The sequence below is a fragment of the Crinia signifera genome, chromosome 6 (assembly GCF_055691185.1).
Source record: "Crinia signifera chromosome 6, ASM5569118v1, whole genome shotgun sequence".
Lineage (NCBI taxonomy): Eukaryota > Metazoa > Chordata > Amphibia > Anura > Myobatrachidae > Crinia > Crinia signifera.
Genome location: NC_139222.1, coordinates 171,233,412 through 171,257,428, shown reverse-complemented (window position 1 = coordinate 171,257,428; position 24,017 = coordinate 171,233,412). Strand labels below are relative to the sequence as shown.

Sequence of the window (24,017 nt, the reverse complement as noted above, 5' to 3'; positions counted from 1 at the left end):
AGGTGGAGCGTTGGCCTGTAATGGAAGTATTGGACCTGAGCAACATCACTCTCCCCCACTAGTTTTTAACCTTCACCAGGACCCTCAGGAGAAGACCCCGCTGAAGAAAGGAAGTGTGGAGTATCAGCAGGTGCTGCCATGGATCACAAAGGCCATGACTGATCTTCATGATGATATTCGCACGGACAATGTCTCCACAGCTGACTATACTCAGAGTGAGTCCGCTGCCATCTGCTGTAACCCTCGCCACACTGTCTGCTCCTGCACATAAGCAGACTTTGGGTCACATCAGCCTCCTAGATGCTACAACTATTTTTTTTCTTCATTATTATTATTGGAGTATTACGTTTTGGATGAAGACTGTAATAAGCAGATCATACTCTCTGCATTCAACAATCTGAACAGTTTTTTTTTGTCAGTTCTAAAACATTACAGAAAATGTATTTATTGTTATCGTTTTACTGAAGGACATTAACTTGTGTTATTGGATTTTGGATTTGCTGGAGATCACTGATGTGGCTATACCACTAATAAGTTACTAAGCTCTCCATAGACTTTTCCCTATAGATGAAGTTCTCACACCCTCCACAGATACCAGTGTTTTCATTTGGGCCAGGTAATGATGATAATTTATTTCCCAGACCTTCCCAGGAGTTGGGATCGTTTGGTCTATAGCGGTGGTAGCCAACCCTAGCCCTCGAGAGCTACCAACAGTGCACATTTTCCAGACAACCTAGCTGCTGCACTCATTAATCACTGACACATTTTAAAAGATCCACAGATGGAGCTAATTAGCTCACTTGTGATTCTGTGAGGAGACCTGCCAAACATGCACTGTTGGTAGCTCTCGAGGACTAGGGTTGGCTACCCCAGGTCTATAGCAACTAGGTCGAAAGGACATTAGGTCGACATGTGCAAAGTCGACAGTCAAAAGGCCGACATGGGGTTTTTCACTGTTTTTTGACCCGAATGCCAACACTGTTGATATGGACACATTTTGAAGTGCACCACATCCCCTCACAGTGGTCGCCATGTTTCGGGCACGGTGCCTCACTACACTCGGCACACAATTTTATTCTCCCACCACGCCCTAGTGGATGGTAGGGCATGACATACCGCCTTTTGGCATATATCGGCTCAAAAAACTGTGAAAAACCCCATGTCGACCTAATGACCTGTCAACCTTGACCCATGTCAACCTAGTGTTGTCGACCCAATGCTTGTCGACCTAGTTGCTCTAGACCCAATGACCGTATTACCTTCCCAGGCCCTAGCTCTATACGTTGTGCAGAGCTTAAATCGCTTTTATTTTAGTAACTCTGTTTTTGCCCTTGTATGGTTGACTATATGAAATCATCTATACTTTTCCAGTATCTAAGTCAGAAGCGCGGGGTTGGAGATTGCAAGTGTAGCCACACACATCCTTTCCAACTGTAGTGTACATGTAGCTGATGTAGATCAACTGCGTGTGTGTACAGATTCTAGATCGCATGTGCGAGGACATCCTGTGATAAGTGTTGTGATATGTCATTAGTATGACCTCATCTAGAGTACTGTGTTCAGTTCCATATGGAGGCCATATCTCTAGAAGGATATAAATACAGTAGGGACTGTACAATGAACAGCAACTAAAATTGGTGCATGGCCTACATCACAAAACTTACCTGGAAAGACTAAAAGATCTTAATACAGTATGTATAGTTATTGGTGCATGGGGACATGGTAGAAACTTTCAAATATATCAAGGGTTTTAACAAGGTAATGGTGGGAGACATTCTTCATAGAAAAAAGGAGCAACAGAACACGAGGACATGCACTGAAACTAGAGGGAGGAAGAGTCAGGGTAGGATTTCCCTGCACAGGGTAGGATTTCAGTCTGGCAGGTTGCGGCTATCTGATCACAGGGCTATGCATATTAGCAGAGAAGCGATCAGATCTGAATAACCCCCAAATTATGTGTACCACAGTTTTGTCTGCCATTTTTAGTTGTAAGCTTTAAAAAGAGTACCTATTTCCTTTCTTCTTTATTGTTGTTGTGCTATGTATTGGTGGGTATTGAAAAAGTTTCATTACACATATTTATGACGCCTCACTGACTGAGCACAATAGCAGTACTGTAGCAGATGACACTGTCTTTAAATTGTAATCTGCTACAGTAATGCTATTGTGCTCTGTCAGGTACTGGAACTTCCAAGCCAATTGACACTTTTCCCATGGGATATCTGCAGAGTGTTGGAGTAAACAGCTCAATTCATACAGCTTGGTCACGATAACTTCCCAGGACTAATTTTATAGGTTATGGATGGAGATAAAGTGGACAGAGATAAAGTACCAACCAATTAGCTCCTAACTGTCATCGTACAGGCTGTATTTGGGGGGGGGAAGTAAGATATGGTTGACTGGTACTTTATCCCTGTCCACTTTATCTCCCTTTAAGGCTTAAGCCCCCATATACCCTAGACAAGGGGTGGCCAAACTGGTCCACAAGACCTACTAACCATTTATATGATGTAAACTGGCCCCTGCTTAAACATGCAGTTGTTGACAATACCATCAACGTTGACCTGCATGTACAGACCACAGTGGATATCGTTAACGAGCCGTGGGATCGTACATCGTTACCGATACTGAGCGTAAACACTGGACGATATGAATGATATATCAATAATCATAATGTTATCATTTATATTCTTAACGATTTATCATCTAGTGGGTATGTAACTGTAGTAAACAGATCCCCTAAAACTATTAATGCCATGACGACTCCCATATAAGACGATGGTTGAACCTCGGGTGAAACTGGATTAACAAGTAAGGGGCTGATTAAGGCCCTCTTAGCCCCAGTCCTTCTACCTTCAGGTGCTTCCCACAGTCTTCTAGTGTACTGTTCCTCACACATCTGCTGAGTTACTAAACTCAGATATAAGGAGAAAAAACTGCCCTCTCCCGAACAATAAGACTCTACTCCAGTCTCTATACCTAAAAGCGTTCCCTGAATTTGACTTCTTCAGACAAGCTTATCATATTCTAGAACCGCCCACATTACCCTCATAAACCTCTCCCATCCAATTACATCCTTACAGCACAAACATGCTCACCTTATATGCTCTCTTATTTTCCTCCTGATGCCTGGCTTACTACTTTGCTGGGTCACCATGTGAATCAGCCCACAGAGAACCTTTGCAATCTAGTGGACCATTATGCAATACAGAATACCTATCCTTGTGTATCAATGCCTTTTTCCTTATCAATTGTAAGGAGGGCCCTCCTACCATTTGGCTGTCTGTAACTACTCAGTTTGTATTATGTCTATTTCTAATTATAAAGCACAACCAAACCTGCTGCACTGTATAAGAAACTGTTCATAAGTCATTTAAAAAAAATCTTTCTGGTGTAGCTACATGTGATTGATTAAACATTTTAGTCAGTGTATGCTATGGCTACACGGGTGTGGTATGTGGCCCCGACAGTCGGGATTGTGACCTGGGCCAAGGGCAAAGAAGCCCCTTGTGGGCTCTCTGCGCTCGCCACAATGTGGGCTCAGTGGCTTGCTATGCTTGCCACAGGTTCTATTCTCTCTCTATGAGGGTGGTCGTGGGGTTAATAAGTATATAATATATTTGATATTTACTAAATATATTTCATAATAAAGACCTATTAAAAATCTTTATACCAAATTTTTGTGTATTAGCAAAGTGGTTGCTCTCTCTCCTTGTTCTGCAGTTATGCCTCTCCTGTGTAATTCTGCTCTCTGAAACCTTTAGCTAACCACCACTTACTCTGTGACATAACAAGATGGACTTACTTTGCATTTTGGGGTGTACAGATTGCGGTTTTATTTACAGTACCATTGTAAATTTCCATCTCTGAGCACTCCATGGACCCAGTGCGGTTGTGTGGAATCTCATACAACCAGTTTGGTTACTGAAACACAGAGGTCTGGTGCCTCCTCCAAGACAAAAATCTCTTTAACCTCAGCTACAGTGCTGTCTTCTTGACTCCATTCCAGATCTTGCTAATACCACCAGGGGTAGCACATCAACTATACTTTTTTTTTTTACATTATTTTATACAATCTGAGGCAATGGGCTCACTAAAACATATCCAACAGCATGTGCAGGGTTTGTGAAAAGAAAACTTAGCAACAGCCTATAACTGAGTCAGCCATTGAACAAAGGATACATTTACTAGAACCAGGATAAACTGAACTATGTTGCAGGAAGTACATTAAATCACTTGATACAATTATAGGGAAAAAAATCAGGGGAAACAAATAATGCTCAGTACTAAAATGTCACACCACAGTTCACTTGATGAACTTGAGTTATCAAACCAAAAATGTAGATTATGTGATGAACACAATAGATTCAGATGATATTTCTTTTAATTCAGAATATAAGAAGTTCTATAACACATATGTTTTTTTCAACTCATCACTTTACTGTGCTATCACAATGAACCTTCATCAGAATCTTCTCCAGTGTTGGAGGGGAGGGGGGTTCTCCAAAGGTATTCTGCTCTATCCATGTAATGAAATGAGAAAACAAGAAATGGATCTTGCACATTATCTGCTCCCTGACGCCTCCACTGCCCACCCCCGGGGCTCAGCTCTTTTCCCTGCCACCTCCACAGCCCACCCCGGAGCCTGGCTCTTCTCCCTGCCACCTCCCGAGCCCGGCTCTTCTCCCTGCCGCCCCCACAGCTCAGCTCAGCTGAATTCCCTGCAGCTTCGGAGCCCAGCTCTCCTCCCTGATGCCCTCTCCTACCCTGCATCCCCCTCACCTTGCAGCCTTCCTACACTGCACCCCCCCCCCCCCCCCATCACCCTGCAACCTCTCCCACCCGGCACCCATCTCTCCCCGTTTCCTCTCACCCTGCATCCCTTTCCCCAATATATCCTCCTCCCACTCAGCATCCACCCTCTCACTTGGTACAGCTCTCCCGCCCTGCATCCCCCCTCACTTTGCATAATTTCCCACGCTGTACCCCTCACCCTGCATCCCTCTCCCAAATATGTCCTCCTCCCACTCATCATCTTCTTTCACACACGGTACTGCTTTTATAACCTGCATCCTCTCCCATTTCCCAACTTCCTCTGTCCCTCTCCCCAATATATCCCTCTCCCACCCAGCATCCCCCTTCCTCTGTCCCTCTCTACACTATGTCCTTCTGATTGGCTGCTGGACCGCAAGCGCCTATTGGCTAGCGGTCCACGGGAGACTTGAATTGAAAATAGCAGCGGACAGCCAGGTACAGCGGGGAGCAGGTTGGTGAATTTAAATTTGAGCGCTGAAAAGAAAATAGTATAAAGAAGCAAGAAATGGGGTTACTTGTAAATCATTTTTTTTTAAATATATATAAATAAAATCATTTAATAAAATAAAATTTAAATATATGAGTGGCAACTGTGGGAGAAAAAGTTTACAGTGTATACAGCTCCTTAATGGAGAATTTGGAGGACCGCAATGTTTTAAGCTTTCCCTAACTAGAGCTGGGGTGGTTTGCAGACTTCTATTGTTGCCGGCTGTAGCTTGTGTTCTTGACGCTGCTGTGGCACAGTGCGGGACAGTCAGGCACTCTAGCAGTCTTTCTAGTCGCCGCTGGAGTAATTCACAGCTGCGGATGAGATTCTGGCCAGCGGGTGATGTCACTTCACTCCTCCATCTCCGGCACGCTGTAGTCAGCTGTGGTACAAGATCGGGGGAAGCTGGTTGCAGTCCATTGCAGCGGGGACCAAGCAGTCGGGCCGGCGGTGCATGGCTCCAGCGCCCTGTGATCTGTCGCGCCCAGAGCTCGTGCTCCGCAGGCTCCACCTTCGCTATGTCCCTGCTTCTGATAGAACACACCCCTTTTTTGCCAGGCACGCCTTTGGCATGCGCAACAGTACTCCATGACATGTATATCCATTTTCATTTTTCCATACCATTATTACCCTCATTACCAGTTTTTTGAACATCTTTTATTTCAAAGCATCCTGGGATGTGTAGTTCACTAACATCTGGAGGGCCGGTGTTGCCCAGCCCTGGGTTAGAGGGTAAGTTTTTTTTTTTTTTTGGAGGGCTCATGAGGTTGTTTCTATACACCAGTTATTTTGACTCCATATTAAAACAGTTTGCAAGTACGTACTGTCTATGTTATACAGACAACTACAGATTCATTATGCTCTCTGTAAACAGGTGGTTGTGCTTGTTGCATTTATGTCACCTGTTCATACTTTGACCTTCTTATCCCCTTATAAATAATTTCTTTAAAATGTATTTATATTCCCTACGCACACACATTCACACTTGGGTTAATTTTATTTTGTTGGGAGCCAATTAACCTACCAGTATAATTTTGGATTGTGGAAGGAAACTGGCATTCAGGCAAGCATGTGGAGCAGTGGTAGCCAACCCTAGCCCTCGAGAGCTACCAACAGTTCACATTTTCCAGACAACCTAGCTGCTGCACAGCTGCACTCATTAATCACTGACACATTTTAAAAGATACACAGTTGGAGCCAATTACTTCACTTGTGATTCTGTGAGGAGACCTGCAAAACCTGCACTGTTGGTAGCTCTCGAGGACTAGGGTTGGCTACCACAGATGTGGAGAATATACAAACTCCACAGTTATGCTGGCCACACATCAGACCAACTTTTCTCCAACCATCCAACTAGTTGGTTGGACCGAAAATCTGGTTCTGTATTAGGGCAAATGCCAATAAGCAATTTGCTCACAAACTCAGGAGGAATGGACAAAAACATTCAGTGAAATAGTTTAAATAAAATAGGTCCAACTACAGTACATTGAGTGACAGCTGTCCATTTTCAGATTTGAGAAACAAATGACTTAATTACAAATTACATTTGCTCCTATCCAGTTCCAGGTTTTTATTCCATCCAACCAACTAGTTGGTTGGTTGGAGGAAAGATGATCTGATGTGTGGCCAGCATTAGGGCCATGGTGGAAATCAAACCCATGACCTCTGTGCTGTGAGGCAGTAATGCTAACCACTACACCGTTTATGCTGCTCCTAGTGGGGACCACAGTATGCATTGTTAAAGGGGTGGATGGGTCAATAAGCTCGGTGAAGTGATTAAAGTGGCTGGTACTTTATCACCGGTCAATAAGATCCTACCTGTCATTTTCCAAACCTAACCTATAACTTCAGTTAGGAGCTGATTGGCCAGTGATAAAGTACCAGCCACATTATCACTTCTCTGAGATGAATATAAATCTGTCCATAAGCTCCTACGTTTTAGCGTTTGGTTTCTCCAACAAGCCTGTAAATATGTTTGAAGCCTGTGGCCCCTTGTGGTCTACAGAAGGTGTGTGTTCCAGGGATGCCTATGCGGTTAGTTTTCTACATGCAAAGTACTGTCCTTATCCTTGTATTACTTATTTTCTAAAAATGCCTATTTATTAAAATCTGTTCATTATTTTAATTGCGGTGTATAATCATTTTTGCATGGTTCTGATAAAGATTTCAATATACACATTTAAAAATAATAATAATTTAAAAAAATCATCAAATACTTGTGGGTAGAATAACAAGTTATGTGTTTAAGAGCACAGCACCTAATAGTAGTTACATGTCTACAAAAAAAAAAAAAAAATATATATATATATAATAATCTTACAACAGAAAACTCTTTTGCAAACACAGTTTATAGCTGTTTGGGTAAGTGTGGCTGGTAAAACAATTCCCACTGTTGCTATATTATATCTGTTTTGCAGGTAATGTCTGCCCATGATCACAGAAAGAAGACTCCTCGATTGCATACATTTTATTCATTCACAATATTTTTTTGCATTGTCTTGTAAAATGCATTTTGGTTGGGTAAAATATTAGTGTATTAATACATATACTTAGATATTTAAAAAGGCTTTCCTATGGTTGAACATTTGTTCTGTACAAATAAAATTGCATAAATTAAGGGACAAGCATTTCTATAAAAGGATAAATACAAATAATACATGTAATATGTCTGGAATACATTAGATAAATACACTATATTTATATCACACCCTTTGGCTGTGAATATTATAAATTAGAGGGACGGGCACCACTGTTATACACGCTAACTTGAACCTCACACAAGCCGATCCTCCATATATGGCCCAATTCCACGCGTGCAATTCTGCTTGTTGGCGTCTGGTCACGGCACCTCGTCTCTCTGACTTCCGCGGCACAAACTTATCTACCAAAATCAAAACAAAACCACCTTATTCTCCAGTTTAAAGGGTGTGTTATAAATAAAGTTGTATTCATATAAATAAAGTTGTATTCATACAAATAAGTCATTACAGAACAAAACTCCAGACTGTAAATCAGCACAGGTTCAATGAGACATATAGAGCGGTTATTTACCCTATTCAACATCTTACTGCTCGATTGTAGAAAATGAAGAGACTTCCAGGAATACTGTGCCACCTGTAAATAGCTAGACACTGACTGAATGGTAGCATGTTACTGCCGTGCAACACAGCTAGCGAACAAGTATCAGTGAGTGTGAAACCATGCAGCTCAAATGTAGCACAACATCTGAATTTGGCATGCTACTGGACTAAAGCGTACAAAATACATTATAAAAAAGTATTCTGACAATAGAGAGGAATATGTGTATGAAGCACAAATAAATATATTCTATGGGAGGACCACAGAAATCACCTACCATAAATCCTCAAACTATCTGTGTCCTCAAAGAGGTTGCCTTGTCTACAAGTCATACTAGTTTTGTCCAGCCATAGCAGTGTAACTTTGTGACCCCCTTGTGCTACCAAAACAGCTCTGACCCACCAAGGCCTCGACGGGCAACAAGTCAGCCATCAGCATGGACCAGATTGTGGCTATGCATCAAGCTACGATGCACTGTGTGTTCTGACATCTCTCTATCATATCCAGCATTTACTTTTTCCAGAAAGGTATGTTAAATTAGCTTTTTTGAGCAATTGACCAGACAGGCTAGCCTTTGTTCCCCACATACATCAGTGAAACATGGGCTTCCGTAACACTGTTGCTGGTTCACCTTCCTTGGACTACTTTAGGTAGGCACTAACCTTTGCAAACTGGGAATACACCACAAGACCTTAAATTTTGGAGATGCTCTAACCCAGGGGTGGCCAAACCGATCCTCGAGATCTACCAACGGTCCTTGTTTCCCACATCACCTAGCTGGTGCACAGCTGTAGTCATTACTAACTGTCACATTTTCAAACATGCTGCATTCATTCCTACTATACATCCACAGGTTGCCTGAAATACATGAACTGTTAGTAGATTTCGCAGACAGGTTTGCCCACCCCTGCTCTCAGGGTGCCCATACTGCAATGCGAGGCGCGCCCCCACAGGCATCACATCGCACAGTACAAAAAGTATGTGCTGCACATATTTTTTTGTACTGTCCTCGAATTGCATCGCATGCAAATCGCATACTTTGCGATGCAGCCCATAACTGGTGCAATCATCGCACCATGTATGGGCACCTTCAATCGTCTACCTGACACAATTTGGCCTTATAAATGTCCATTTGTCCTTCTTCAAACACATCAATTTCAGGAACCGAGTGTTCACTTGCTGCCTATGACCCCTTAGTATCTGCCGTTGTAATAAGATATTCAATGTGTATTTACTTTACTGGTTTCAATGTAATGGCAGATTGTTGTAACTGTAAGCTCTATTCTAGGCATTCCAAACTCAATCCCCAAGACACACTAAGGCCAGTATTCAATTCTCCCGATTCACCGTTTTTTTCGGCTGTTTTCATTCCTTGCAGTGAATCTTTTTCACTGAAAATCTGATTCACCCTATTCAATTTTCACTGTTCACCGAAAGCGAACAGTGAATGCCGGCCAGTTCTTAGTGTCATGCTTGCTGCAATTTGCTGGTGTATTTCAATGGGGTTTTCACTGGGATTTGCCAAGAGTGTATTCAATGCTACAATGGAGAACTGCTTTCAGTATGATTTTCGCCATGATTCACCGGTTTGCATTTGGCATCTTTTTAAGGTGAACTGGAAAGTGATTTTTTAAAATAAAAGGGATTTTTTTTTTGGTGTCAAAAAATCAGAAATTTTATTTTGTGAAGGGGCATGCTATTTATATTCATGTGCATGCAGCACATGAATATATATTTAATAAAAAAAAATATTTTTTTACACATTCGCCAGCAGGGGGCGGGGAGCAGCTCATTACATATTCACTTCACACTGGTCCCGCTCATTACATATGCACAAGAGGGACCAGTGCAGCGGCTCCCTCCACAGCCCTCCTTCCCCCCACACATTCTAGGGATGGCAGGGAGACTTCCATCTCCCTGCCTGCCACCATCCCCTAGCTCCCTGCAGCGTTCGCCACAGGGGTTCAAATTCGCCGTCAGGGTCAGCGAGCCCCTGCGGCATTAAATAGGGGGAGAAGGAACCCGGTGACTGTGCAGCGAATCCTAAACAAGATTAGCTGCACAGGGAGAAAAAAAAAGGCATTGAATACTGCCCTAACAGTCCAGGTTTTAGTTATATCCATGCTTGAGCACAGGTGACTTAATTAGTACCAAGGTTATTAGGATTTATGGTACTCTTTACCTAGAAGGGCGCCAGCGATTGAAATCGCGGTCGTCGCGGGTAAAAATCGCGGTGATCGCGGGTAAATCGGGATGACCGCGATGACCGCGATTTACCCATAGGGAACAATGTTAAAACGGCAGATTGACCGCGATTTTACTGTCAAATGCCTCAATGGACCCGATTTGGGGCCAAATAGGCCAAATTAACCCTTAAATGTCCCCCCAAATTTTTAACGCCACCCCGAAGCGTGGCGAGCGCAGCGAGCCCGCGAGGGGCGGCGGTACGCGTCCTCCGACCTTTTCATGCCCTACTATCCACTAGGGCGTGGTGTGAGAATAGAATAGTGTGGCGAGCGCAGCGAGCCACCGAGCCCGAAGCGTGGCGAGCCCCGCGAGGGGACGCGGATACCTTCACAGGTAGACGCGTCCCCTCGCGGGCTTCACAGGTGTCCGCCTCGCCACGGACACCTGTGAAGCCCGCGAGGGGACGCGCATAACTGTGAAGGTATCCGCGTCCCCTCGCCACGCTTCGGGCTCGGTGGCTCGCTGCGCTCGCCACACTATTCTATTCTCACACCATGCCCTAGTGGATAGTAGGGCATGAAAAGGTCGGAGGATGCGTACCGCCGCCCCTCGCGGGCTCGCTGCGCTCGCCACGCTTCGGGTTGGCGTGGATCGTGGGGTGGCGTTAAAAATTTGGGGGGACATTTAAGGGTTAATGGGCTCTGTGGCCCATTTAACATTGATTCCTATGGCCAAATCGGGTGGATTGAGCCATTTAACAGTAAAATCGGGTCCATCGCGCCTTTTAACATTGATTCCTATGGGAAATCGGGAGCATCACGTCGCGGGCATCGCGGGTACATTTATGGCCGGCCGCGACGCGACCGACACGATTTTCATGTTTAACATTGGTTTCAATGGGAAATCGCGGGCATCGCGTCGGTCGCGTCGCGGCCATACATAAATGTACCCGCGATGCCCGCGACGGGCGCCCTTCTAGGTAAAGAGTACCGGATTTATTAAAGCAGCATCCATCAGCGTGTTTGCCTACAGAATTATTGTTATACTATTAAGGACAAAGCCAGTTGCATTTAATAGTAGTGTGGTTTTACAGACTGCGGGTACAAACACAAAATAGTCAGGTTTTAAAAAGGCATTATTTAGTAAATATACATTTTAAATATCAGTTCTATTTATTGTTAGAAGTTGCTGGATGCTGCCATATTTCCCACACATTGCATAGAACACTGTACAGACTATTATAACAGAAATCACCAACGCAGTCAAGTAAGGAAAAATTAATACTGTATGGAGTCACTTTATATTAAACGTATAAACTCATTCTCTTACATGGCTTATTTCTAGCTATATTTCCATGGCTCTAGATCCACTCAATTGTTTAGTATTTACCTTTATATAATGAAATACTGTTGAGCCCTACCAGATTAATCCAACAGAAGGGAAGACAAATCATGTAATGATTGCACAGTACATTTTACATCTATCTGCAGTCAGTTCTTATTTTCTAGGTGTCCCTATTGCTAGATGTTGTAGCTCTACAACAGCTGATGAGAATTACATACAGCTGTGGAGTATAAGAATATGCAACATCACGTTATACAGAGAAGGGGGGGGGGCAAATAGTAAAAATGATTCATATTTTTAGGAAAAAAAATACAGCTATTTATTTGCCTTAATCCTATAATCTGCAAACATTAGGCAACACATGAAAATGGAGTCCAAATATGAGCAGGACTTCATACAGTCAGAGGGACTTGTTATACACAACGCCACTCCCACACAATATCTAGTGCCACCTACAGGATGACAAGTGGTTGTGGGTGGTTCCAATTTGGCAACATAAAATGTCATTTTCATGACAGGAAGATTATAGAACTTCACATAACTATCCATTATATGGGTGTAATGCAATGGATTAATGATGCTTCTAAGTTTTGCACAGACAGCACATTACATCATCCCACACAGGAATGAGGAACACAACACTCCGCAAGACTCCAGAAGCGCTTCATTAAAACATTTCCATGTAAAATAAAAAGAAATGGCCTCAGCAGTAAACCTTAAACAGTAGGTTTCAATATAAAGAGATAGATGGGGCCAACAGAACACATAGCCCCCTATTTAACAGCTGACTCGTCCATTATCCATAATACTATAGGCATGTATATCTACCTTACTAGTACACACCCTGAATACTTAATATATAAGTCAATGTAAATTTGCAAGGCACCACCGCTACATTAAAATATTACTTCTTTCTACAACTTAACCCCCATACAGCTAAAAGTCAATACTGACTCTTCTCAAAAGTATTTTAGTAAACTGGATACTAAAACTTTACACACTGTAACAAAATGCACCTTGTGGTGCTGAAACTGTTAAAAATGTTGCCGAATCCATTTTTCTTTTTAAATACCCATCTGTAACATTCTAATTGCAGTCCAGGACTTGGCTTATGGTTCAATGTCTCTGGCTGGCCAGTGGAATGTAGGCTTAAGTGCCACTCTCCCCCCTGCTGTCTGAGGGAGCTCAGGGACCCTGAATGCTCACAGGAGGAAACTCTTTTTCATCGTCGAGGCAGACTGGTCCCACAGCAAACTCATGTTCTGGAAGAAGCTCTCCCCGCAGTGCCCCGCCATCTTCCGAGTACCCTAAGGGCAACAAAGGCTTATGTTAGGGAGCCACAACATAGGTAAATATAACATAACACGACACCACCAGTGACAGGGTATATTACCTGTCATAGTGGATGATGAGGGTACATTGCTTGGCCTGGCCACGGTGGCAGCGTAAGACACAGGTGCTGGACACTCTGCTTCACCATCTCCGTCTGTGTCTGACTTTCCTGAACCAAGGAGGCTGCACCAAGTAAAGGCATAAAGGTTATAAAACATTTGTTTTTCCCACCATATTACTATGAAAACACACATGAAAATCACATCCAATGAGAATAAAAAAAAAAACCCCATCAATGGAAGCCCAACTATTCAATGTTGGGTCACGGCTGTCAAGCTGGCCCGATGGGAGATGGCTGGGTGAGACTGACTATCCCCCTCAATCTGTTTCTCATCTGGAACTTACATGATTATCTGTTTTTCTATTATAACCTATCGTTGCCTGACTAAATTGCTCATATATTCCTATGTTGGGTACTCTTATTTAGTTTTTGTACACACTCTGGGCAGTATTCAATGTTCTGGATTCACCATTTGTTTGGGGCGAATCGGGCTGTGATTTACTCTCTGCTGTGAATCTTATCACTGAAACTCTGATTCACCCTATGCAATGTTTATTGTTCGCCGAAAGCGAACAGTGAATGCCGGCCAGTTCTCCTTTTCATGCTCAATGCAATTTGCTGGTGTATTTCAATGGGGTTTTCACTGTGATTCGCTGAGAGTATATTCAATGCGAGGATGGAAAACTGCTTTCACAGTGATTTTTGCCATGATTCACCATTTTGCATTCGCCATCCTTTTAAGGTGAACTGGAATGTGATTTAAAATAAAGGTTTCTTTTTTTTTTTTTTGGTGTAAAAAAAAATAAAAAAAAAAATCAGTAATTTTGCAGCACATGAATATATATTAAATTATATTTTTTTTCACATGACATCAGCAGGGGAGCCGCTCATTACATATTCACTGCACTTAGGGCCTTATTCTAGTTCACTCTTAAGAGGCAAATTCCTTCTTAGCTGGACAAAACCATGTGCACTGCAGGGGGGCAGATGTAACTTGTGCAGAGAGAATTAAATTTGGGGGTACTTGTGTAGTATCACGGCTCCCATCGCATGCCAAATGTAGTGGCATGAGATGGCATGCGATGGGATGCGATTTTTGCCGTTTTTAAGCATTTTTTTTTTAAATCGCATGCGATCGCATGCGATTTTTAACAGAAATGCATCCAAATGCATTGAAATTAGTATCAAACATGTTCAATGGCCCCCAAATGTCATTTTTCAGGCTGTACCACCCCCACTATCAACACGAACCCGAAGCGTGGCGAGCGCAGCGGTACGTGTCCTACGACCTTTTCATACCCCCACTAACCACGTCGGCGTGGAGTTGAGAATAGAAAGTGTGGCGAGCGCAGCGAGCCACCAAGCCCGAAGCGTGGCGAGCCCCGCGAGGGGACGTGGATACCTGTGAAGCCCGCGAGGGGACGCGGATACCTGTGAAGGTATCAGTGTCCGCTCGCCACGCTTCGGGCTCGGTGGCTCGCTGCGCTCGCCACACTTTCTATTCTGAACTCCACGCCGACGTGGATAGTGGGGGTATGAAAAGGTCGTAGGATGCGTACCGCTGCGCTCGTCACGCTTCGGGTTCGCGTTGATAGTGGGGGTGTTACAGCCTCAAAAATGACCTTTGGGGGCCATTGAACATGTTTGATACTAATTTCAATGCATTTGGATGTATTTCTGTTAAAAATCGCATGCGATCGGCCATCGTGGTATGCGATGGCCATCGTGGGAGCCGTGATTCTACACAAGTACCGATTTGGGTGAGTTATTTTGTTTCTGTGCAGGGTAAATACTGGCTGCTTTATTTTTGCACTGCAATATAGATCTCACTTTGAAGTAAAACCCCACCCAAATCTAATTCTCTCTGCACAAGTTACATCTGCCCCACCTGCAGTGCACATGGTTTTGTCCACCTAAGAAGGATTTTGTCAGAACGAGTCAACTAGAATAAGGCCCAATGCTCCAGAAACGGGCCTTTTTGGAACATACCAATCCCCCTCCACACTAACTTTTTACCTGTGCTTTTTAATTAAAACGCACTCGCCCCCATCCTGTGGGTCCAGGTTGTAGATATAGAGATGGCCACTAGATGAGGTGACTAGAAGGCGTGGAAGTTTCTGTATTCTGGAAGTAGATAAGACTTGTCACTTATTAAAGCGTGGCCATACAGGTAACAATATAGGTGCAACAAAAGTATACCCACGTCACCAGAGTGCAAGCATTCTTGTGCCCGGAGAAATTGAGACGTACAGTGGCAAACGCCCGGTCTTGGTTCATGATGTCGGACACTTGGGCTGGGAGGTAGTTGGAAGCTGCCATGAACATCTTGCCCATGTAGCCGCTCCAGGAGGAGTTCTCCTCTGATCTGGGGATCATTTTAGAATAGTTAGCAGAACCCCACTTTCCAGTCCTGGTAACGTCAATGTATTGTGTACATTTTCCCTCAAAGACCCTAGGACACTTGCCTTGGGGGGGGGGGGGGGGAGCAAATTTCACTTGACTATCTACATGTCCTCTCCAGGGGTCGTACAAAAGATAATTAATAATAATTTAAAACTTGGATGACTCCTTGGATGTGAACTCTTTACTTAAAACAAACTAATTATAGGGACTGCAACTGAAGGCACAGCACCGCGGTGTGTAAAATCAATGTCATTATTGCTCTAAAGTAGCTTTCTGCTGCTCCATCTACTGGCCAGAAACCATTCGTCTAGGCCAGTGGTTCCCAAACGTTTATGTATCATGATGCACAAGAGTATCACGATTGTTTTTAATGGAATCCCTAAGGCAAACATTAGTTTTTTTTAGAAATTTAGGGGAAAACATGTAATTAAGAAAATGATGCTTAGAAGTCATCCTTGGGTTCAGTTACTTCGCTTCCGGTTGGCCACATATTTTATGACTAACAGCCGACACTGAGAAACTGCAATACATTACTGCAGAAAAACATGTCAAGATTGGGGGTTTTAAAAAGCTATTTGATCCACATCCAAAATGTCACTGGTCTCCAGTGCTTCCCTGCATTACAGCTGCCGCTGAATACCTTAATCAGTGTGGAGAGTGACACAGCCACCAGAGACTCCAGCGATATACCATCTGCTGCCAACACTAAAGATCTGCATCTAAAGCTGTGTACACACAGGCAGAGTGACAATATTGTCAGCGATTGGAGTGTGCACCGGTGATAAATGGCCGGGTGCACGCTCCAGTTTTCAGCCACCTAATGGTCGCTGGTTGGAGGAGCATGCTCCTCCGACCAGCGACTTCCCCTGCCTCTTCTCCCGGCAGTGTGTCATTTTCATCAGCGACCATCTCTGGTCGCTGATGAAAACGAGACTCTGAGAGATATGATTGCTGAGCAATATATTGCCAGTGCTTATATTGCTCCATGTGTACACAGCTTTAGAGCCATAGAAGCTCCCTCCGGCGAGGAAGTGGGAGGGCACGAGGCTGCATCACAGTCTCCTGCTGGTTGGACCCACAGCTATCAGTGTGATCACATCAAAAGTACGTAAGGCTCCCACTCGGTGGAGGTGTTCCATCAATATCTGACCATAGCAGGTCAGACTGTCCTAATATACACCCCAGCATTTACTTCCAAGGCTATACAGCTCTTTCAGGTGGAGACGATCTGGAGAGAGTTTATTGGTATCTTTTTACTTATTAACATTCTGGACAAATCAATATTGAGTACTTTGGCTCAGTTTATATTTACAAGTACATATAACAGTTTCTTTCAACTTGCACAGGACTGCAACTGAAGGGCCTGAGCTAATTTGTCATCAGAATAATTGTATTGCATAATTGGGCTAATGGGGATCATTATCTATTTATAAAAATTGTGAATTTACTATGTTTTATACAAATGGATGATATGTAAATGTTTATAAAATAATTATATGGTCATTAATAATAATAAAAATTAGAATAATAAATTTGCGCTCTCTTAAAATACTACTATCTATCTTATTGAGTAATTATCCAAGATTCTTTAGGTTAGCCGCAAATCTGTAAAAATTTGAGGATAATAGGTTTGTTATTTGTGGTGATATTTACTAGATTATTTGCGCCTAATTTTTTGATGTTGCTTACTATTGTTGTCAACACTGGTTTTGTCTATTAAAATGACAATTGGTCCTGGACCACCAATCCATGATACACCTGCAGTTTGGGAGCCACTGGAATAGGTCACCTGCACTCCCTACTGCATGACTGTGAGGTTCTATTACCACTAAGCAGAAAAACGTTAGTGCTGCAAAAGCTCAATGTCCTGGCGCTAAATCGCAGTTCTGCGGAACAGGCTGAAAATCATATTTTAGGTGAATTATTATTATTATTTTTTTTTTTTAAATATGTTTAGTGCTATCTGACAATTATTTCACAATGTATTAATGGAGGAATACAATACACATTGGTGTACTTGCATACAAACACATTTTTTTTTATGAAAAAAAAAAAAAAGGTAAATGGCTTGTTTTTAAAGGGTCACAAACCCCAAACACAAACCATATATAAATCTAATGAAACATTTAAAAATGGAAACCGTTCTATGCTATGACAGAATTTCAGTGGTTTCACACTGTATAAAAATCTACTACTTGTTCAGGCTATTGTTCAGCGTTACCCGCTATTTCAGGCTAGCGAACAGACAACCAGAGTGTCCCCTAAATGGACTAGTCCACTACACATATTACTTTTGTAAGCTGAACGAATACAAAATCTACAATATCTATGAATTGGTTTTCAATCAATTCAGCAGGAACCAGCCTAGTGACTGCAATTCAAGTCTTCTGAATATTAAGCTCAATGATGTCACTGGTTGTTAACCAATTGATTCATCAACACAACCACAATTTTTTTCTGAAATGTATTTAGTACTGTAATATTCCAAAATATTATTATTATATAGAATTAATAACCATTATATAAGTAAAATGAGCCTGTATTTTAGGATTAGTGGCTTAGGAGCAGTAGGACAAGCGAAAAGTGCTCTGGGCTGGTCTATAAGGCTATATTGTGACTTTCTTGATTGTGAAACAGTTGCAGTTGTGATATCCCGTGTGAGCATATTTATTATATTACACGTTCTTCACCTCCTATTATACATTGTACAACCCCACTACTCCCACATGGCACTTTCTATAAGGACATGTATGAAGGTAAAGATGTTACAGCTAGTGAATACTTGGTCGTATTTATATTCAGTCATTTTTATTGATTCTTTTCATAGTAACAAAATGCTCACTAAAGCTATAACATTTAGAACCCATAATGAAAGGGCACACGAATGATGGCAACATACAAATATAGGATAAAAGGGGAATATTTTTATACCTGCGCACTGAATCTATTTTTTGTGTTTCCTGTGACTAGCAGCTGCACCTCAACGGAAGACTGGGTCCGTTTAGTAATGCAAGATAGAGAAGTGGGTTGTTGTGCCACGCTCTGTCACTGAAATTCTACAAGTGGTTTGACAAAATAAAGTGTTTTTTATTTGAAGATTAATGTACATGTACCTGTACACACACAGGAGAATTGGCCTTTTCAATAAACTGTCTAGTCTTTAGTGACTAGAAGAGTTAATTTCTTCAAGGTCATTTTAACTTTAAAAATACTATATGACAAAACAAAATAGTGCATGAATAATGTGCCTGAATACAGGGAAAAAGAAAAGATATATAGAAAAAAAATATATACAGAAATATACTGGCATATATTGCACGTCCAATAAATTGCACGGCGAGCCAGCAGGGTCCTGTAACGAGGCAAGCGGTCACCGCAAAGGACAGCGAGGCATGCTGAAGCGGTGAGCTGCGACACCTCATACAGACAGGGAGCAGCGCCTGAGATCACTGAAGCCCAGTCAGCAGTGCTCTGCACGTAGCTGCCAGTGCTGAACAGGACACAGACGTAGCACTAAAAGTCCGGGACCCGGCCTCCCCAGCCACCTCAATCAGGAAAACCACCACCGAACACGAAGCACAGTGCGCACAGGTACCCACATTTTTTTTTTCAGGACATTACCCACAAGGATTACAATTAGCGTGATGCCGCTGTACAAGTGTACGAACCACAACAATACAGGGATCCATTGAGAACTGAGACATTAATGTGTACACAACTTCCAATCTGAGGGTACACACCGTGCAATTTATTGGACGTGCAATATATGCCAGTATATTTCTGTATATATTTTTTTTCTATAGATCTTTTCTTTTTCCCTGTATTCAGGCACATTATTCATTTGTTTGTCATATAGTATTTTTAAAGTTAAAATTGACCTTGAAGTAATTAACTCTTCTAGCCACTAATTACTAGACAGTTTATTGAAAAGGCCAATTCTCCTGTGTGTGTACAGGGTGCCGGACGGGATCCCGACAGTCATTAACCCGACGTCGGGATCCCGACTGTTAAAACACTGTCGGCCGGGTTCCCGATGGCCGTTGGCTATTTTCCCTCGTGGGGGTCCACGACCCCCATAGAGGGAGAATAGGTGGCGAGCGTAGCTCGCCACCGTGCCCGCAGCGTGGCCAGTGCAGCGAGCCCGTAAGGGGCTTTGTTGCGCTGGCCCCGCTGTCTGACACAGGCCAGTCGGGATAATGACTGTCGGGATCCCGACTGTCGGTGAATCATACCACACCCGTGTGTACAGGTACATGTACATTAATCTTCAAATAAAAAACACTTTATTTTGTCAAACCACTTGTAGAATTTCAGTGACAGAGCGCGGCACAACAACCCACTTCTCTATCATACAAATATAGGACATGAGAAAAACATGGTTAGGTATTTTCATATATGGATACACATAGGAGACGGATAAACGGTATAGCAAGGGTTACCGTACACAGGATAAGTATAAACTGTGAACCCAAAGGCGTCATTCGGGTAAACAAATGTAAAGAGAAGAACATACGATGTCAGATCTACATATGCCTATGTGGGAGCATCCAATCTTATTGAGACAAAGCATACAAGGATTTATATGGCACAGGGAAATCAAAAGAGAAAAAGAAAAGATAGTGCCCTTCAAAATACAACCCCCCCCCCCTTCACACACACACACAAAAAAAAAAGCTATTCTATACTAATAAAGCAAAAGGTACTTGTTTCTTAGCACGGCGCCCACGATTTCCATCTTATACAATTTAAAATTGTATACCATTGTATATGGCATACAATGAGATGAGATGCGATTTTAAATTGTATAAGCACACTAATGGGTGCTTTCAATGTTAATTGGCCCCCCTATAAGATTTTTAATTGTATAAGCACCCTAATGGGTGCTTACAATGTTAAATGCACCCCCACGCCACCCCCACTATCAATGCCAACCCGAAGCGTGGCGAGCGCAGCGAGGGGCGGCGGAACGCGTTCTCCGACCTTTTCATACCCCCACTATCCATGTCGGCACGGAGTTTATTTTATATAGTGTGGTGAGCGCAGCGAGCCCCGCGAGGGGCCGCGTTTTACTTTACATGTATTACGCGTCCGCTTGCCACGCTTCGGGCTCGGTGGCTCGCCACACTATATAACATCAACTCCATGCTGACATGGATAGTGGGGGTATGAAAAGGTCGGAGGACGCGTACCGCCGCCCCTCGCGGGCTCGCCACGCTTCGGGTTGGCGTTGATAGTGGGGGTGGCGTGGGGGTGCATTTAACATTGTAAGCACACAATTAAAAATCTTATAAGGGGGGCAATTAACATTGAAAGCACCCATTAGTGTGCTTATACAATTTAAAATCGTATCTCATCTCATCTCATTGTATGCCATATACAATGGTATACAAATTTAAATTGTATAATGGTGCCCATACACGCTACGCTTTTTTGGTCCTATTTGATTTGATTTGATTTTGACTACAAAAAGGATGTGCCTGCACATCCTTTTTGTACTTTACTATATCGGGCTCCCGGGGACGCGCATCGCGTCGGATCTGAACGCGGCAGACACTTAACACGCCGCGATTATCGTATATGCGATGCGTTTTGTACTTTAAAAGTACAAAACGCATACGATAATCGTAGCGTGTATGGGCACCATAAGATCGGGTCCCATCGCAGCACATCTCATCTCATTGCATACCATATTAAGCCTTATGGTAAGCAATGCGATGGGCGCCGAGATAATACACAAGTACCAAGCAAAATCCCTAAAAGACCCAAAACAAACCTCCCCATAACCCCCCACCCTGTATGACCTAACCCCAACCTAGGAATACCTGGATCCCGAACAACCTAACCCCCTCCCCCCAACTAACTATATATGCCTATAACCCCCCACCCAAGTAAAGGAAATGAAACGGATAACTGGCAGGGGCAAAGATAACAGGATGTTCTGAGCCAGGAAAGGAACAGCCCTCCCTCAAACAAAGTACACAGTTGAGTAGGTCCATTCCAGTTAAGGTATAACAGTATGTTGAGACATAAGCAGCCCAGAATAGACACGGGGAAGTGCATTCAAAAGGGGTAAGCCCTTAGTAACTCAATATCCGAGTATATTAGCACGGTCTACACCTAAAGCCCTAAACAGATACATACCACATGTTAAGTAGAATAGTATCTAACAGAAATAGGACATGGAACAAGAAGAAGATGATGCATCTGTTTTGTGAGTATTACTTTTCTATGATTGTTTTTGTATAATAAATCAATGGGTTACTCGTCATTAAATATTTCCTTCATTCCATAGATCCCCCACATTACAGATTCTTATTAGAGATGCTTCTTTCACATTGCAAACCTGCTTTCAACCCGTTTTCGTAAACATTTCTTAAAATGGGTCTAAAGTGGAACCCACCTTTCTGATATATGCTCCAGTTTGAAGATGTGCACAGTCTCTGTGTTACTGGAAACGCACAGGAACTGAGAGTCTATACTGAACACCAAGGAACTGATACTGACATACCTGCAGCAAGAAACAACACATGACACCACATCACAATATAAATGGTGCGTTGGTTGATCAGTTACTTAACAGACAGCTTTATTTTTACATCTCTAAAATCAGATGATATGAAGTGGAGGAATGTGATAAAAAAGGAAAAGTTATAGTAAAAGGACAACTTTATCTACTTGTGACCAGGGCAAGAGTCTGTCGTAATTGCTGCCAGAGCAGTGGCCATATTGTTGCATTAAACCCAGAGAAGGAGGTTTTATTTGGTAATTGGCAATTAGCACCAAACTATACCAGGGCAACATCATATCATAGATACTGCATTTTAGCATTTCCTGTTCTGCTGTCCCTCAGTCAGAGTTTAACACACCTCTCCCTCTCTAATGGTCAAGTATTATAGATATCCAGTATATTGTACATTTGTTTAATGAACCTAAAACAACCCTCTTTAAAAATGTGCAAAAAAAAAGAGACAAATGGATTATAGTTCAGTAATATACTACTCAATCTTTTTCTTGCGACTGTTGGACAGGAGTACATCGGACGTCGCAAGTTAAATTGTATAGGTGTGTACGCGTGCATCGGCTGTTGTTTGTGGACTGTCCGACGCATCTATGGTTGGTCGAATGGTCGCAAGAAAACAGGGATTGTATAGATGTGTACCCAGCTTTAGATCTACATTTCCAAAGGATGCCTGGAAAAAAAAAAAACCTTGGGATCACTAAGGAGAGGAAGGAGCAGTGGAATGGCGAACCGGATTGGGTCCACATATCTGAGAGATGCTACTTACTTTTATGTTCTGAATAGATAATTAGAGGAGACATAGGCCAAAGTGTGGATTGAGGAAATGTATAATCATATATGTGACAACAAAAGCAGGGACCATATGGAAGGTTCACACTTATAATAGAGGTGGTGTGCAGAGATAGATACATAAGGTGCAGGTTATGAATCTCACCTCTTCATTCCCCTTCTAAACTCACAGAGTCTCTGCCCCTCCGGTATGGAGAACACCCGAATCACAGTACCCTGTAATAAGAAGGTCCTTCAGCTGCCACCAGACACAGTGTCATGACTTACTGTTGATCTGTTTTATACTCACTTTTTCTGAAGCACTGGCCAGTTTTGTTCCTGTAGAATTGAAGGCAATAGCAGCGAGTGAGCCATCATGGGCAGGGATTGTGCATACGGTTTTCTGGCCGAGGAGAGAAATGACAAAATAAAATAAACACAGAAACAAAATAACTCACCCAAGTCTAATTCTCTCTGCACATGTTACATCTGCCCCACCTGCAGTGCACATTGTTTTGTCCATTTGACAAGGAATTTGCCTTTGCGAGTGAACCAGTATAAGGGCCAATGTTTGTAGGACAGTGCTGGGTGGAGATTATTACTAATGTTAGACTACCAAGAAAGATGAATTGAGTCAACCAGCATTTTTGATGCAGTCTACCCCACACACACACACACACACACACACACACACACACACACACACACACACACACACACACACACACACACACACACAGAGCATTCTGTTCTACTTATTAAGTTCAGGGTCAGTCTTAAGTTCAGGGTCAGTCTTAGATGTGACCAGAGAAAACTCTACAAAACACTCACATGTATCATGATATGCCAATGCAAGATGTGAATTAAATATCTCTACGGTGTGTACACACGGTGAGATTCCCTTGCTATTCGACTGCTATACAATCTTTGCTATCTCTGTACTTCTTACATACAATTCATGCTACATTCGATTTGCACTAAATAGTGATCACGGGAGCGCAAGGTAAAAAACCTGTGCGATC

At 42.7% G+C, this 24,017-nt stretch overlaps 2 protein-coding genes across 7 annotated transcripts in view; one reads left to right on the top strand and one right to left on the bottom strand.

The window, feature by feature from the left end:
• Nucleotides 1-4,802, top strand: part of ARSG (arylsulfatase G) — an 85,573-nt gene extending 80,771 nt beyond the window's left edge. For all 5 annotated transcript variants that reach the window (XM_083148122.1, XM_083148119.1, XM_083148121.1 and 2 more), the window contains one exon: nt 3-4,802. In XM_083148122.1, the coding sequence (XP_083004248.1) occupies nt 3-271 (269 nt within the window). In that variant the 3' untranslated portion in view covers nt 272-4,802. The remainder of the gene's footprint in view (nt 1-2) is intronic.
• Nucleotides 4,803-7,754: 2,952 nt separating this feature from the next.
• The window catches only part of WIPI1 (WD repeat domain, phosphoinositide interacting 1), a 53,159-nt gene continuing 36,896 nt past the window's right edge, over nt 7,755-24,017 (bottom strand). For both annotated transcript variants that reach the window (XM_083148113.1, XM_083148112.1), the window contains exons 6-13: nt 23,306-23,398; nt 23,162-23,232; nt 22,108-22,215; nt 15,508-15,669; nt 15,321-15,428; nt 13,305-13,426; nt 13,118-13,218; nt 7,755-8,183 (exon numbers count right to left, since the gene is read on the bottom strand). In XM_083148113.1, the coding sequence (XP_083004239.1) occupies nt 8,142-8,183; nt 13,118-13,218; nt 13,305-13,426; nt 15,321-15,428; nt 15,508-15,669; nt 22,108-22,215; nt 23,162-23,232; nt 23,306-23,398 (807 nt within the window). In that variant the 3' untranslated portion in view covers nt 7,755-8,141. The remainder of the gene's footprint in view (nt 8,184-13,117; nt 13,219-13,304; nt 13,427-15,320; nt 15,429-15,507; nt 15,670-22,107; nt 22,216-23,161; nt 23,233-23,305; nt 23,399-24,017) is intronic.